The sequence below is a fragment of the Hemiscyllium ocellatum genome, chromosome 4 (assembly GCF_020745735.1).
Source record: "Hemiscyllium ocellatum isolate sHemOce1 chromosome 4, sHemOce1.pat.X.cur, whole genome shotgun sequence".
Taxonomy (NCBI): domain Eukaryota; kingdom Metazoa; phylum Chordata; class Chondrichthyes; order Orectolobiformes; family Hemiscylliidae; genus Hemiscyllium; species Hemiscyllium ocellatum.
In genome coordinates this window covers 72,383,311-72,401,601 of record NC_083404.1, presented here as the reverse complement: position 1 = coordinate 72,401,601, position 18,291 = coordinate 72,383,311, and the positions used below count along the sequence as shown (strand labels likewise).

Sequence of the window (18,291 nt, the reverse complement as noted above, 5' to 3'; positions counted from 1 at the left end):
AGGTCCTAGCTCCCAGCCCTGCCGAGTTTTCCCCATTCCCCCTGACCTCCCCCTCACTGAGGAGGAACGATTAGTCCTCAGCAAAGGCCTCACCTTTATCCCTCTCCGCCCACACATCAATGAATTTAATAAATGCCGTGACGTCGGACACTTCTTCCGCTGCCTCCACCTCTGAGTTTACTTTTACAATCATGACTCCCGCCCACCTTCCGAGGACCCCTTTGCCCACCATCCACCTTGATACCCCGTGCTGGCCTATTACCCACCCTCGATCTCTTCATTTCCAACTGTCGTCAAGATGTTAACCGTCTCAACCCCTCCTCCCCCACTCCAACCTCTCACCCTCAATGCGCAGCCCGCCACTCCCTCTCCCTCAGATAAAGGGGGTGTAGTGGTAGTTTGGCGCACTGACCTCTACACCGCTGAAGCCAGACATCAACTCAAAGACACCTCTTCCTACCGCCCCCTCGACCATGACCCCACCCCCCATCACCAAACCATCATCTCCCAGACCATACAGAACCTCAGGAGATCTCCCACCCACAGTTTCCAAACTCATACGCCAGGAACCCTGCATCACCCAATTCTACCTCCTTCCCAAGATCCATGAGCCTGACCATCCTGGCCAACCCATTGTCTTAGCATGGTCATGCTCCACCAAACTCATCTCTACCTACCTTAACGCAGATTTCTCCAGTTTCCTCATTTCCCCTCCCCCCACCTTGTCTCAGCCGATTTCTTTGAACTCAGCACCGCCCTCCTAACCTGCAATTTTCTTCCTGACCTCTCCGCCCCCACCCCACTCCAGCCTATCACTCTCACCTTGACCTCCTTCCACCTATCACATCTCCATCGCCCCTCCCGCAAGTCCCTCCTCCCTACCTTTTATCTTAGCCTGCTGGACACATTTTCCTCATTGCTGATGAAGGGCTTTTGCCCGAAACGTCGAATTTCCTGTTCCTTGGATGCTGCCTGACCTGCTGTGCTTTAACCAGCAACACATTTTCAGCTCTGATCTCCAGCATCTGCAGACCTCACTTTTTACTCTACCTACCTTGACACTGTCCTATACCCGCCAGTCCAGGAACTCCCCACATACGTTCGAGACATCACCCATGCCCTCCACCTCCTCCAAGACTTCCGTTTCCCCGGGCTCCGATGCCTCATCTTCATCACGGATATCCAATCCCTCTACACCTCCATCTGCCATGACCAGGGCCTCCAAATCTTCATTTCTTCCTCTCCCAATGTCCCCTTCCACCGACACACACATTCGTTTGGCTGAACTGGTCCTCACCCTTAACAATTCCTCCTTCGAATCCTCCCATTTCCTTCAGACCAAAGGGGTAGCCATGGGCACCCGTATGGGCCCCAGCTATGCCTGTCTCTTTGCTAGCTACATAGAACAGTCCATCTTCTGTAGTTACACCGGCACCACTCCCCACCTCTTCCACCACTACATTGATGACTGCATTGGCGCCACCTCGTGCTCCCACAAGGAGGCTGAGGAATTCATCAACCCACCGACTCCCACAGCTACCTGGATTACACCTCTTCCCATCCTACCTCTTGCAAAAATGTCATCCCATATTCCCAATTCTTCCGCCTCCGCTGTATCTGCTCCCAGGCCGACCTGTTCCAGCACAGAATACACCAGATGGCCTTCTTCTTTAGAGATCGCAATTTCCCTTCCCACGTAGTTTAAGATGCCCTCCAACGCATCTCGTCCACATCCTGCACCTCTGCCCTCAAACCCCACCCCTCCAACCGTAACAAGGACAGATACTCCCAGGTGCTCACCTTCGACCCTACCAATCCTCGCATAAACCACATTATCCGACGACATTTCCGCCACCTCCAAACAGACCCCACCACCAGGGATATATTTCCCTCCCTACCCATTTCTGCTTTCGGCAAAGACCATTCCCTCCGTGACTACCTGGTCAGGTCCACGCCCCCCCCAACAACCCACCCTCCCCTCCTGGCACCCTCCCCTGCCACCGCAGGAATTGCAAAACCTGCGCCCACACCTCCTCCCTCACCTCCATCCAAGGCCCCAAAGGAGCCTTCCACATCCAAAGTTTACCTGCACATCCACCAATATCATTTATTGTATCCATTGCGGTCACCTCTACATTGGGGACACTGGATGCCTCCTAGCAGAGCGCTTTAGGGAACATCTCCGGGACACATGCACCAATCAACCACATCGCCCTGTGGTCCAACATTTCAACTCCCCTTCCCATTCTGCTGAGTATATGCAGGTTCTGGGCCTCCTCCACCACCGCTCCCTCACCACCTGATGCCTGGAGGAAGAACACCTCATCTTCCGCCTCGGAACGCTTCAACCGCAGGGCATCAATGTGGACTTCACCAGTTTCCTCATTTCCCCTTCCCCCACCTCACCCCAGGTCCAACCTTCCAGTTCAGCACCGCCCCCATGGACTTGTCCTACCTGTCTATCTTCCTTTCCCACCTATCCAATCCACCCTCCTCTCTGACATATCATCTTCATCCCCACCCCTATTCAACCATTGTACTCTTTGCTACTTTCTCCCACCCTCCTCTCTGATCTATCACCTCTATCCCCACCCCATTCACCTATTGTACTCTTTTCTACTTTCTCCCCACCCCCTCTCATTTATCTCTCCCTCTGTGCAGGCACCCTGCCTCTGTTCCTAATGAAAGGCTTTTGCCCAAAACATCGATTTTCCTGCTCCTGGGATGCTTCCTGACCAGCTGTGCTTTTCCATCACCACTCTAATCTAGTCCTTGTTTTTACCCTGTTTTACAGCAGTTTTCTAATGCAGTGAGATAATTTGAGGTCAATATTTGTGTTTGCCTTTTTCAACTGCACCATTCTCCTGCGGTCTGGTTAAATTCATCACCTTTAATGAGAGGGGCCAATCTCGCGTCCGCCTCTTGACAAAAAAATCAGACCCCATGTTTTGTATTTAATTCCTCTTCCTGCCAACCCTTCAGCAAACAATATAAGTTTTCACCGCTAGAGAAGGAATGCTTGGTCGTTACCTTGTCAGCTACTTCATACACCGATGTTTTTTTGCTGCAGTCACAAATGTAGGTGTACACCCTGGAGGCTCCTTTCTCTCGGGCCTGTCGGGCAGTCTCCCTGTTGCCTTCCTCACTGATATCCCAGAGTACAAGTGTGGCGTGCAGGCGGGCGAATTCGAGAGCCAGGTGCCGCCCGATGCCACTGCCAGCTCCGCTCACAAGCACAATCTCCCCGCTCACATTCTTCCTGCGCACCGGCACCACTAACAGCACCAGTGCTTCCAAAATGTAGTACAGCGACAAAAACAACGTGACAAGCGATTCCAGAAAGAAATTCATCTTTGTGTTCTCGTTTGCTCGCAACCTGTTGCAACAGAAAGCCCAACGACCTTTGCCCGACACCACCCAAAACTGACTTCGCAATTGGGCGGATTAAGGTCACGTTCCTGTTTTGATGATAAATTTCATTATCGGCGCCCCAATACTGCCATCTACAGGTTTATGTGGACTGAAACCTCACATTGTGGTGTTCTTGTGGTGTGAAGTGTAATAAGTTAACCATTTCATAAAAATATTTTGCTGATATGGTTGCTTAATATATGGTGTGATCGAAAACTAAAATATCGGGATAAAAATTGTTTTGTATCAATTTTTTGAACTGTGGATGCTTGAAATCAAAAACAAGTACAGAAAATAGAAATGTTGGAAAAACTCATCAGCTCTGCCAGATTCTGTGAATACCAAGCAGAGTTAATACTTCGGGTCCAGCTTAAGTCTGCTTGGTTTACTCAGAGCTGCTGATGTTTTTTTCAGCAATTTGATTTGAGTCCGATCTACAAAAGCTACAAAAAGTCAACACATATGAAGAATTAGGTAAAAACAACAGCAGATGCTGGAAACCAGATTCTGGATTAGTGGTGCTGGAAGAGCACAGCAGTTCAGGCAGCATCCAAAGTGCAGCGAAATCGACGTTTCGGGCAAAAGCCCTTCATCAGGAATAAAGCTTTTAGGGCTTTTGCCCGAAACGTCGATTTCGCTGCACTTTGAATGCTGCCTGAACTGCTGTGCTCTTCCAGCACCACTAATCCAACATATGAAGAATTGGCATGCATCAACAAAATAAGAGCAAATCACTGGATATTCCCTCTGATCTTTCCTACCTGATCTGCCATATTTAGCCTGCCACCAAAATGTTAGTAGTTACCCCAACCAGTTGTGTTGAGGAAGTTCATGCGTATGACTGATCATTTCAGATCTCGGACTAGTTTCTCATTTATGCAAGCCTCAAACTTCACACAGGAACCACTACATTCCAATGTAAGTTGCCTCAAACGAATTAATTGCATAGTCCATCAAAATAATTAAATAATGAATTGCACTATTTGCATTTCAATGGTGGTCTATCACCATAACACATTCCAAGTTGCTTCATAGCAGCATAATCAGACAAAAAGTGCCAAGTCAAAGATAGAAATAATGACTAAAGCATTAATCAATAAAATAAAATTTAAAAAGCATTTTGAAGGAGGAGAGTATAAAAGTTAGCAAGTCATGTTGCAGCAGCAGCCTCAGAGGTTGGGGACATTGTGATGGAAGTACATAAAATCATGAGAAGCATGGATAGGTGAGTAGTCAGAGTCTTTTTTCACGGGGTTGCTAATCAAATAATAGGGAACATAGGTTTAAGCTGAGAAGGGGGAAAGTTTGAAGGAGATGTGCAAGGCATGTTTTTTCAATGCAGAGGGATGTAAGTGCCTGGAACACGTTGCCAGGGGGAGGTGACAGAAGCAGATTCAAGAGCAAAGTTTTAGATTTAGGCAGACACATCAACGGGCAGTGAAAAGAAGGATATGGTCCATATGCAGGCAGACGGGATTACTTTAGAATGACATCATGGTCAGCACAGTCACAGTAGGCTGATGGGCATGTTCCTGTACTGCATTGTTCAGTGAAATATGAGAGTGAGTTGAAGAGTCAGAAAAGTTACAGTTGTGAATTCCAGATCTTAGGTCATAGATAGTTAAAGATTTGTCTTTTGATTGTATGCTGGCATGTCATCAAGGAGCAAGAGTAGTCTACCACAGAAATGGAGATGCACAGGAGGTTATGTTGATGGAATGCAGGTTTTGGAGAATATAGGGCCAATGAAGCTTATTGAAATAAGGAGGAGGCAAAGCCATGGGTGAACTTAAACACATGATTGAGGGTTTTACAGTTGTTGTTGGACTGGGAACCAATGTGTGTTAGCAAGTACAGGGATGATAATAGATAAACAAGACTTGGGGTGAGTTAAGTTTTGGATGTGCTCATGTTTCTGGATGGTGCAAGATGAGACACTGGCCAGGAAAACATTGGAATAATCAAATTTAGACCTGGGTCGTCTTATTTTTCTTTTAATTTGCTTGGAGTGAAGTAGGTAAATTTTAGAAGCAATCTTTTAACAGGGACAGTTGTAGTTCTGATTTTGCTTCATTGACACAAGAGGCACAGACTTACATCAACATGTTGGGCACCATATCAGGAGAATTCTATGACCTGCATTTTCTTTTCCCAATCACTTTAAGCTTCAATGACTGCAGTAGAGAAACCATGATAACGACATAGGTTCTTCAAGGTTTGCTGTCAGTTTGTGTTTTAAACATTTATTTTTGGGGATTTTTGCAGCAGTAGCTTTGGTCTTTCACATGATGGTGTCAAACTTGATCTGTTGGTGTTTCTTTTCGATTTGGGTTTTATTCCCTATTTATATAAAATTGAATATTCTGTGCAGTGACTTCAACATCTGTATTATACAGCTGTGTGATTCTGAAGTACTGTCAGAAAACTGTGTGCCAATGTCCTCACTCCCAATTAAAGAAAGACACTATGTTCATAGCCGTCATTAGCAACTCTACAGATCAAATCCCACATAGATACACCTGGTTAAGGACTGTTAAGGTGGAGCTTGAACTCAGGTCTCCTGCCTCAGAGATGGGTCACTACCTCTGCACAGAACAGCCATTATCTTGAAAATATGTATTTTCCCAAAAAGCTGGAAAATTTCCATCAAATAAGTGGGACTGTAGAACAAAAATCTTAAAATTCAATCCAGTACTCATGACCATAGTAATGACTGGATTTCTGTGCAAAGAAAGTCACTGTTTTCTAACACAATCTGCAATAGCTGTCCAACTTGGGTGAAATGTGACTGGTGAGAATAAACAGCTCAGTTGTCATTAGCTTCAAGATTAATATTGTGTCCAAATTTTGCATAGAGCTGGACATTAAGATCTGATAACACCTGTTGAATTAGCTTCATGCTACCAGTGCCCTCCATCTTGTAGATGTTTTTCTTATCAGTGTGTTCAGAGACATAATTACATGCTTCTGTAGCAAGTGGGACTTGAACCCAGCCCTCCTGCCTCAGAGATAGGATTGGTATCATTTACCAGAAGAGCCAAATCTTATAATGTATATTATGAAGAAAACCCATTCAGAGATGTTATTCCAGTAGGTGGAATTTGAGCTCACATCTCCAGGCCCAGAGTTAAGGATACCACTAATGCACCACAATGGCCTGTCATCTTGAGAAGCTATTTCATTTTGATCACCAGCAGCCTGCCGTGGCTTGCTGTCTGCTAGGGCTCTCCCATGTGGCTCAGACATCAGGTTCATATTGATATTTTCTAATCAACTTTTTAGATGTTTTGACACATCTCTGGATCAGATGACGCCTGAACCCAGGCCTTCTGTTACACAGGGAGAAAGTGAGGACTGCAGATGCTGGAGATCAGAGTCAAACAGCATGGTGCGGGTAAAGCACAGTCAGTCAGGCAACATCCAAGGAGCAGGAGAGTCAATGTTTCAAGAATGACGTGGAGTTCATGGGACTTGAATCCAGGTGTCGCAGTCCAGGAGAAAGGACAGTATCACTGTGCCACAAAAGCCCTTTGCTTGATCCTTCTGTTTTGTTTGTACCTGTTCAGAGATGTTATTACACTGCACTGGAGCATGTGGGACTTAAACCTGGGCCTCTCAGACCATGGATAGGAACTCTACCTCTGCTGCACATGAGCTCTCATCTTAGAATTTCTCCAGGAAAAGCTTTATGTGATCTGAAGAGAAACCAGAGAACATTTTATTATCTCTCAAACAAGTGGGACTTGAACCCAGGTCTCCTGGCTTAGAGGTAGGGACACTACTATTGTACCCTAGGATACCCCTAACCTTAGAAAGTAATGCAGAATGCATAATGAAACACGTGATGGCAATTGATAGACTGCCAGGATGTTAATTCCTGTGATTAAGCAAATGAGAAAAGACAGAGAACCTGGGTTTTGGTCTTCTCATCTTGGAAGGTAAGTGATTGAGTGATGATTTAATAGAAACATGTAAAATAGTAAATTAGCTAGAAAGGTAGATCAGTAAGCTTACATGAATGTTAGATGTAGAAAAACTAATAACACTTGCATTGGCATGATATCTGCACCAAAGTAAAACACTCATAGAAGTGTTACCATAAGAAAACAAATTGACACCCAGATATTAAAGAGCATATTAGGAGGCAGAAGAAGAACTGGGCTGAAAAATGTGTTGCTGGATAAGTGCAACAGGTCAGGCAGCATCCAAGGAGCAGGAGAATTGACGTTTCGGGCATAAGCCCTTGAAGAAGAAAATCTGGCACAAAGAGATTGGCTATATGAAGCATATTAAAGCAGCAGAAAGAGATAGTTAGGAACCTAATTACAGAGCCTAGCACAGAGGTCTGGCCATCAATGATGTTGTGGAGTGATACAGTGGCTCAGTGGTTAGCACTGCTGCCTCACAGCATCAGGTTCTCCAAGTTTGATTCCGGCCTCGGGTGACTGTCTGTGTGGAGTTTGCACATTCTCCTTGTGTCTGCATGGGTTTTCTCCAGGTGCTCTGGTTTCCTCCCATAGTCTGAAGATGTGCAGGTCAGTTGAATTGGCCATGCTAAATCTCCCATAGTGTTAGGTGCATTAGTCAGAGGGAAATGGGTCTGGGTGGGTTATTCCTAGGAGGGTCAGTGTGACTGGTTGGGCCAAAGGGCCCAAATTAATTTTGGGAATCTAATCTAAAATCAAAATTGGAAGAGTACAGAGAGCAGTAGGACTGGAGAATGTTACAGCTTTATGATGGGTGAAGCCATAGATGGATTTGAAAGTTAGAATGAAAAATGTAAATCTGAGGCACAATGTAAGTCGGTAAGCTGAGCAGTAAGGGTAAACAGGATGCATCACCATATATGAAATGAATCATTTTATGAAGGTTGAACAATGAATGACCTGGTATGAGAACACTGGAGTAGTCAAGTGTAGATGTAACAAAAGCATTGATGATTATTTTGACAGCAGATGAGCTGAAGCACGGTTAAAGTCAGGTGCTGTAACAAAAGTAGGATATAGATATGTATAGATATGTGTTTGTAAGCTCAGGGTCAAGGCAACAAGGTTAAGCAAGAAAAATGTTAGACTCACATAAAGCGTATTGAACAGATGGGATGAATTTAAAAATAAATGTGTATGAGAAAAATCTCTGGAATAATTTAGTATAATAGTGGTTGCTGTAATAGTGAAACTGTAAGATCTTTATGGATAGATGGACTAGGATTAATCTTACTGTCTAAATTTAGTGTGTCTGGTGATGTGGTTTATGAAATGATATGAAGACTTAGATGGTGAAATTGTGTTTTAAGTTGAAATGTATCTGTTGGTTAGTTGCAAATGACCTTACAAAGTTAAATAAATGCCACTACTTTTGAAAGAAAGCTATCAACATATCCGTGCAAGTAACTGTTATAAAATATATTAATGATTTGCAACTGGAGCTTACGGAACTTCAAGATAAGTAATGGCACCAAGCAAAACACGATTAAGTTAATCTAAGTATGAGTATGAGCATGGACATATGGAAATTGACCTATAAACCAATGAATTTTTTTAATTGCATGCAACATCTTTGATCTAGCATGGACTTCAATCCTTACGATTATCCACAATTGTATCTCTGACTCAATTCGCTGCCATAAAAAAATAAACACGAACATTGCCAAACTGTTTAAACATCGAGCAAGGTTCACTGTTAATATTCTTAGCAATTTCAAAATATATATTCAACATTTCGAGTTCTTCTGAATACTTTTGATATTGAATGAAGCACTTTTAAATATGACAATGACTGGTCCTGCTGTGTAAACAATTTGTAAAAGAAAGCACACTATAGGATATAGTGATTCATTGTGATCCATTTGACAGATTCTGAAGTTCACAGATGTTATGTAATACGTTCTAAGATATGCCGAACAGGTAGGAATTGAACATAAATGTATTGCCTTATTCAACTTGCATGCCAGTTCCAGGTTGGATAAGATCTTTTAGATTCTCAACATAATTTGTCTTTATTTATATTATCTTTTAAAATTGTTGTTGGCTTACTAACCATTTTTAGTGCTGACTGTTAAGAATGTGTACTAATTTTATTCTTATTGTAGAATTGCTACTTTTTAATATAAAATATGAAGCGAAAATGTTTTTGACTATATTTCAGGAATTACTTCAAACTTTAAATACATAAATACGCTGCTGGAACAGTTGTTTGAGGCATATATATGTCAAATAAAGGCTTTGAAATGAGCTCTTTTCTGCCTTATAATATATGTTAACCGAAGGGTTCTACATTTTTCAGTAGGAGCAATAATGTGACTGTACTAGTAACTAATGTTTACCAGACATGGATTCAAATTCCATTATGGCATTTGGAAACATTTGAATTCAACAAAATCTGCAATTTAAAGCAACCAGGTTATCACAGTCAATTGATTTAAAGCAGTTCTAGTTCATTAATGTCCTTCAGGGAAGGAAATCTGCTATTTGTATTGGGTCTGGAATACTTGTGACCCCAAGCCCCAGCAATGTGGTTGAGTCTTAACTGCCCTCTGAATGTCTTAGCAAGCCGCTTAATTGGATCAACTGGTAAATTGCCAAACCAAAGGAATAGCAGTGGATGGACCACTTGGAATTAATCTAGGCATTATAAACAACAATGGCAATATGACCTGTCAGCCCTGCAAAGACCACCTTATCAAAGTCCGGAGCTTGTGCCAAAGTTGTGACAGCTTCATGCAGACTAGCCAAGCAACTAGTCAGAATCATACCTTACAATGTCCCAAACACCACATAACTGTCATCTGGATATTTGTTGTCCCAACAGCAGGACAGACCCACCAGAGGTGGTGGCACAGTGGTATACAATGTATTATAAAGCGAAATACACTTGTAGAATTAGCAAACAGGTAAAATAGTTTAACTAGGATAATAAGAATGTTCAGTTCCTTTCAAACTCCAATTACCTTATTTGCAATTTCATTTTTTCTAACTCCACAGTACTTGACTGTTTCTGGACACTGTTACAATTTCAGCTTTCTTATTAAATAAATATTTCATGCACTGAATCTGTCCAAATGCTGACAAGAGCTCCCAATCTCTTAAAAAGCGGAAGTTGAGCACCCCGGAAGTAAAACACCCAAAGTGTTGCCCTTGCCTTGCTCTTTAATCTATGAAAAGTGGTGTAACCTGTCTTTCAGGAACTTTTAGTGTTTAAATGAAAACAAACTCCTGACATTCACTTTAAAATCAACAAGTAGCAGTTTATTTATCTAACAGTGAACAAATTAACTAAACGATTAACAAACCAAATAAATCCCTTGTAACTAATAACTATTCCCAAATGAAACAAGATTCTAATGGCATGCTGTTCCAATAATCACAAGTCCCACTCATATAACAAAAATAGAACTTAGTGTCTCGAAATTACTGTCAGGTTTCATGTCTTCCAAAATGTTCTGTTTCCATCGATTCTTCCGTCGTTGGTAAATGGCGCTTTCTCTTAAACATTGATGAGCCTCCTTGAGAACCAAGGGCCTTTCGTTCTGGTGGACGGCAGCTTGCTCTGGGTTACAAAGGTCTTACTGCCCTCTTCTTTTATACCAGTGATGACATATCAATATTTCTTACATTAAGATTTATTATACATTATTCATTCATGGGGTGCGGGTGTTGCTGGCTAGGCAGCATTTTATTGCCTATCCCTAATTGCTCAGAGAGCAGTTAAGAGTCAACCACATTGCTGTAGGTCTGGAGTCACATGTAGGCTAGACCAAATAAGGATGGCAGCTTCCTTTCCTGAAGGACATTAGTAATCTAGATGGGTTTTTCCAACAATCATCCTATGTTGTCAAAGCCATCAGAATCAAATTTAGTAGATTTTTGATACCTAAGTGCCTAGTTCAAATTGATTGGCTAAATTCAAAGCCTTTTGTCTTGGTAAAAACTGCTGCTTGCCCTGATAGCTGTGTGGGTAAAAAGTGAGGTCTGCAGATGCTGGAGATCACAGTTGAAAATGTGTTGCTGGTTAAAGCACAGCAGGTTAGGCAGCATCCAAGGAATAGGATCCTATTCCTTGGATGCTGCCTAACCTGCTGTGCTTTAACCAGCAACACATTTTCAACTGATAGCTGAGTGGCCTTTCAATACAATGTTTTAGTTCAGGCTGTCTATGTATCTGCAAACTTTTAAGCTGCTTCTCACAGCCATCCATTTTAAATCTGTAAGCATCGATAAAGTACCATTTTTTAAAGTCACCGTGCAATGTCTTCTCCCTAGCATTTTATAATTTTACAAAACCAAGTTCTAACTTCCTACCTTTCAAACTACAACTTCTCTATCCAACTTTGCAACACCTGAAGAAAAAAATGAACCATCATTTGGAAAAGACTGCTTCTTTTTTTTAAATTCTTTTAAAACGTTAACTCCATTATCTACTAAATCCATAGCTCATTAATCTAGTTACACATTTTATACTATTTCTATTTATATATAACATTGAATATTACCATTTCTATCTTACATAAGCATTTTTCTTTAAATTCATGACAAAATATCCATGATATTATTTTCATGACTCGCCAAATGTACAATCTGTAAATGAAATGCTTGTAATATGAGACTCCATGAAATAATCTGGTGGTCTTGTCCTTAAATCTTTTCAGAAATGGTAGAGGATTGTGATCAGTATACACAATCTTCTCTGATGCTTTGTTTGCAACATAAACATTAAAATGTTGTAAGGCAAACTCAATAACTATTTTTCAATGGTTGAATATTTTTCTGGTGGACATTGAGTTTTTTGAAAAATAACCAATTGGTCTTTCAGTTCTACAATCATCCTCTTGTAACAGCACAGCTTTAAACCTACATCGCTTGCATCAATGACAACTTTGAAGGATTTCAAAAATATTTGTCATGGCTAAATCTAGTGCGTTGGTTAACACTGTTTTTAAATTCTTAAATGCCTCCTGGCATTGTTCCGTCCATCGAAATTTTATGTTCCTTTTTAACAAATCATCAACGGTGCCACTAAACCATCAAAGTTTGGTACAAATTTCCTGTAGAATTTGCTCAATTTAGGATGCTCAAATCTTAAAAATCGTAACGCTTCCTTCTTAGAGGATCCCATGATGTGGAGGTGCCCGTGTTAGACTAGGGTGGACAAAGTTAAAAATCATGCAACATAGAACATAGAACATTACAACGCAGTACAGGCCCTTCGGTCCTCGATGTTGCACCGCCCTGTCTTACTAATCAAAAGCCCATCCCACTTACACTATTCCATGTACGTCCATATGCCTGTCCAATGACGACTTAAATGCACTTAAAGTTGGCGAATCTACTACCGTTGCAGGCAAAGCATTCCATACCCTTACTACTCTCTGAGTAAAGAAACTACCTCTGACATCTGTCTTATGCCTATCTCCCCTCTCTTTAAAGTTGTGTCCCCTCATGTTTGCCGTTTCCATACTTGGAAAAAGGCTCTCCCTGTCCACCCTATTTAACACTCTGATTACAACACCAGGTTATAATCCAACAGGTTTATTTGGAAGCACTAGCTTTCAGAGTGCTGCTCCTTCATCAGGTAGCTCATGGGGCAGGATCATAGAACACAGAATTTATACTAAAATATCAAAGTGTCATATAACTGATGTGATGTATTGAACAAGCTAGAATGCTGTTAAGTCTTTAATCACTTATAATGGGTTGCAGGTTTCAATTCATTAATATGCAAATCCAGAATTTCTCTCAAGTCACATTCCCAAAATAGCTTAAGGTTTAGTATATAAAAAAAGGTGACAGCTCATCTCAGACAATGAATTAAACTGGCTTGTCTGACTTTGTCAATACAGTCCTTTAATCTAGGAATTAGACATGAGTCCGATATGAGTTTGATTTTGTAACAGCATTGACCTTCCAATATCCATGCAGAATCGTGGAGGTCCCATCTAGTTTGGGAACTAAGACGATCAGCAAACTCCACTCACTCTGGCTTGGTTAGATGATGTCCTCATCGAGCCTGACCTTCACCTCCATCTGGGCCTGTCTGCTTTGAAAGGATTATGCTAATAGGGGAGTTGTTTTGTCAGAGCAGTGTTCCCTACATCTACTTCATGTACAATAGCCTTAGTGCCCCCCATCTGATTCTTATATATGTCCTTATAATGCAGTAACAAATCTTTCAACTGTGTTCTATTCTCCTGAGACAGATAGTTTACTAACCTTTCCCACTCCTCAAGGACTTCTTCCTGTATTAATCTATTTTGAGGCACATCAAAAACCGTATCATCTGGATTTGATTCCTCACTCTGTGGGGCAGTAAGTAACACCTGTTTCTCCAGTTCTTTCTCTCTAGCATAATACGGTTTCAACATGTTCATATGACATATCTGATACCTTTTTTTCTATCTGGCATCTTTACTAAATAGTCCACCTGACTCAACTTTTTCTCAACATGATAGGGACCACAAAACCTGGCTTTGAAGGGATCTCCTATCATTAGTGACAGTATTAACACATCATTCCCTCAGGAAAATGTCTGAATCTCTGCTTCATTCTACACTGTGCCCTCTTTAGGTGCTGTTTAGTTAACTCACCCACTCTATTTAGTCTCTCCCTCACGTCTGATACACAATCTAAGAGTGAGATATCTGACTCTGGTCCTGTCAAATTTTCTTCAATTAATTTCAAGGGATTTCTCACTTCATGCTCAAATATTAAGTTGAAGGGAGTGAAGTGAGTAAATTAGTTTAGGGCATCTGTAATGGCAAACAATACAAATGGGATACCTTTATCCTGATCATTCAGGTAATCTTGACAGTGTGTTCTCAACATGGTCTTCAAGGTCTGATACCACCTTGCTAAAGCTCCCTGGGATTCAGGATGATATGCACTGGATTTAAAGTGTGGGATACCTAAGCATTCCATGACCTACTTAAAAGCATAGCAGTAAAATTTGACCCTTGGTCTGACTGAATCTCTCTGGGTAGCACATATCATGTGAAGAAAGCTACTAACTCCTATACCACCTTTTTTGCCTTGATTCTCCTTAATGGAATTGCCTCCAGAAATCTGTTCGACACATCCATTATGGTTAACAAGTATTAGTTCCCACTTTTAGTTATTGGGAGGGGACCTATACAATCAATTATAACTCGTATGAAAGGTTTGTCAAGTGTGGGAATTGGCAACAAAGGTGGTGCTTTTATTACCGCATATGGCTTACCTATCATTTGGTATGTATGACAATGTACGGCAAAGGTTAACCACATCCTTGTGCATTCCAGGCCAATGAAAATGTTTTTGTACCTTAGCCTGAATCTTTCATACTCTGAGGTGACCTCCTATAGGTAGTTCATGTGCTACCCATAACACCTCCAGTGTGCACGCTCCTGGCAACACTATCTGGTGCACTTCAGCTCATTTCTCTTCTGCACTACTCTGCTGTGGTCTCCATTTCCATCTCAGGATTTTATCTTTCAGATAATAATTTTCTCTGCCTTCTTTTCTGAGTATGTGTCCACATATATATCTTTTATCATAGAACATAGAACAAAGAAAAGTACAGCACAGAACAGGCCCTTTGGCACATGATGTTGTGCAGAGGGTTATTCCTAATCAAAAATAAACTAATCTATGTACCCCTCAATTCACTACTGCCCATATGCATGTCCAGCTTCTGCTTCCACCACCAACATTTGCAAAGAATCCCGTGCATTTACAACTCGCTGTGTAAAGAACCTATATCTGATGTCTCCTCTGCACCCTCCTCCTAATATCTTAAAACTATGACACCTCATGCCAGGCAATCGTACTCTGGGGAAAAGTCTCTGGCTATTGACTCTATCCATGCCTCTCATTACTTTGTATACCTTGATAAGGTCACCTCTCTTCCTCCTTCTATCCAGAGAGAAATAGAACAAAGAACAAAGAAGAACAAAGAAAATTTACAGTCCAGGAACAGGCCCTTTGGCCCTCCAAGCCTGAGCTGATCCAAATGTACTGTATAAACCTGTCGGTTAATTCCTGGAGCAGCTGTATCCCACTACTCCCCACCTACTCATGCATTTATCCAGATGCATCTTAAAATGAATCTACCATGCTTGTCACTACCACCTCTGCTGGCAATGCGTTCCAAGCATCAACCACCCTCTGTGTGGAAGTACTGCCACGTGTATTCTCCTTAAACTTTCCACCTCTCACCTTGAAAGCATCACCTCTCATTACTGAATCCTTTACCCTCGGAAAAATCTTGTTTCTATCCATCCTGTCTATATCCTTCATGATTTTAAAAACTTCAATCAGGTCCCCCCTCAATCTCCTTTTTTCTAATGAAAATAAACCTAACATACTCAACCTTTCTTCATAGCTAGCACCTTCCATACCAGGCAACATCCTTCTCTGTACCCTCTCCAAAGCATCCACATCCCTTTGGTAATGTGGCGACCAGAACTGTACACAGTATTCTAAATGCGGCTGAACCAATATCTTGTACAATGTTAACATGACTTGCCAGCTCTTATATTCAATATCCCATCCAATGAAGGCAAGCATACTATATGCCTTCTTGACCACTCTATCCACCTGTGCAGCAACCTTCAGGGTACAATGGACCTGCATTCCTAGATCTCTTTGCCCATCAACTTTTCCAAGGGCTCTTCCATTCATTGTATAATTCGCTCTAGAATTAGTCTTGCCTAAATGCATCACCTCACATTTGTCTGGATTGAAAGCCATCTGCCACTTTTCCGCCCAACTGTCCAGTCTACCTATATCCTCCTATATTCTCTGACAGTCTCTTTTGCTTCCTGCTACTCCACCAATCCTCATGTTATCTGCAAACTTGCTGATCATACCAACAGTGCCCTCTTCCAGATCATTTATGTATATTACAAACAACAGTGGCCCCAACACTGATCCCTGTGGAACACCACTGGTCACCTTTCCCCATTTCGAGAAACTCCCTTCAACTACTACTCTCTGTCTCCTGTTGCTCAACCAGTTCTTTATCCATCTAGCTAGAACATCCTGCACACCATATGACTTCATTTCCTCCATTAGTCTACCATGGGGAACCTTATCAAATGCCTTACTAAAGTCCATATATATGACTTCAACAGCCCTTCCTTCATCTATCAACTTGGTCACTCCTCGAAGAACTCTATTGTTGGTAAGGCATGACCTCCCCCGCACAAATCCATGTTGCCTAAGACCATGTTCCTTTCTAAATATAAATAGATCCTATCCCTCAGTACCTTCTCCAGCAACTTTCCCACCACCGACATCAGGTTCACTGGTCTGTATTTACCCGGAATATTCCAACTCCCCTTCTTGTACAGGGGGACAACATGAGCAACCTTCCAGTCCTCCGGCATTTCACCTGTATTTAAGGATGCCACAAAGATATCTGTCCAGGCCCCAGCTATTTCCACTCTCGCCTCCCTCATTAACCTGGGATAGATCCCATCCGGTCCTGGGGATTTGTCCACCTTAATAACCTCTAGCCTACCCAACACATCTTCCCTACTTATGTCAATGTGATCCAGACTAATCAAACTTCTTTCTCTAATCTCAACATTCGTCATGTTCCTCTCCTCAGTGAACACTGATGCAAAGTAATCATTCAGAATCTCACCCATTCTCTCAGGTTCGACACACAGCCTTCCTTCGTTATCCTTTAGTGGACCAATTCTTTCTCTAGTTACCCGCTTGCTTCTTATATAAGAATAAAATGCTTTGTGATTCTCATTAATTCTGCTCAGTGAAGCTATTTCATGACCCCTCTTAGCCCGTTTGATTCCTCATTTAAGACTTGTCCTACTCTTCTGATATTTTTCCACAACCCGTTCTGTTCTTAGCTGCCTAGACCTTATGTATGCTTCCCTTTTCCTCTTGGGTAGTTGTACAATTTTTCCTGCCATCCATGGTTCATGAATCTTGCCCTTCTTATCCTTTGCCTTCAACAGGACATGCCTATCCTGCACTATCTTTAACCTATCTTTGATAGCCTTCCATGTCTCAAATGTGGACTTCCCTTCAAATAGCTGTGTCCAATTCAAATTTACGAGCTCCAGCCTAATCTTGATATAATTGGCCTTTGCCCAGTTTAGGAGTCTTCCCTTAGGACCACTCTCTTCTTTATCTACGTGTATTCTAAAACTTACAAAATTGTAATCACTGTTCCCAAAGAAATCCCCCACCACATCTTCTACCACCTGTCCTGGCTTGTTCCTCAGTACCAGGTCCAATATGGCCCTTCCCTCGTCGGTCTGTTGACATACTGCTCTAGAAAACTCTCCTGGACACTTCTTGCAACTTCTACCCCATCCAGACCTCTGACATTAAGTATATCCCGTTGGGAAAATTAAAATCTCCCATCACCCACTACCCTATTGCTTCTACATCTTTCCATAACCTGTTTACCTATTTGTTCTTCTACCTCATGTTCACTGTTGGGCAGCCTGTAATACAGCCCCAACAGTGAGACTGTACCCTTCTTATTCCTCAGCTTCACCCATAACGCCTCACTACCCAAGACTTCCATAGTGTGCTCCTTTAGCACATCCGTGATATCATCCTTGACTAGCAATGCAACTCCACCCCGCCCCCACCCCCACCCCACCCTCCCTTTACTTCCCTCCCTGTCCTGTCTGAAGCATCTATATCCTGGAACATTTAATTGCCAATCATCATACCCTTCCTTCAACCAAATCTCTGTGATTGCAATAACATCATACTCCCAGGCACCAATCCAAACCCTAAGTTCATCTGCCTTATCCACTATACTCCTTGCCTTAAAATAGATGCATTTCATGCCACCAGTTTTTTTGCGCTCATTTGCTCTCTGCCTCCTCTTCCCTTTATTAATGCTTTCTGCATAATTCTTACAGTCTCC

General features: G+C 42.1%; 1 protein-coding gene across 1 annotated transcript in view; it reads right to left on the bottom strand.

Moving 5' to 3' along the window:
* Positions 1–3,444, bottom strand: part of sdr16c5b (short chain dehydrogenase/reductase family 16C, member 5b) — a 70,657-nt gene extending 67,213 nt beyond the window's left edge. Inside the window, exon 1 of the mRNA XM_060823400.1 lies at positions 3,031–3,444. Coding sequence (XP_060679383.1) covers positions 3,031–3,351 — 321 coding nt within the window. The 5' untranslated portion in view covers positions 3,352–3,444. The remainder of the gene's footprint in view (positions 1–3,030) is intronic.
* Positions 3,445–18,291: the final 14,847 nt, after the last annotated feature.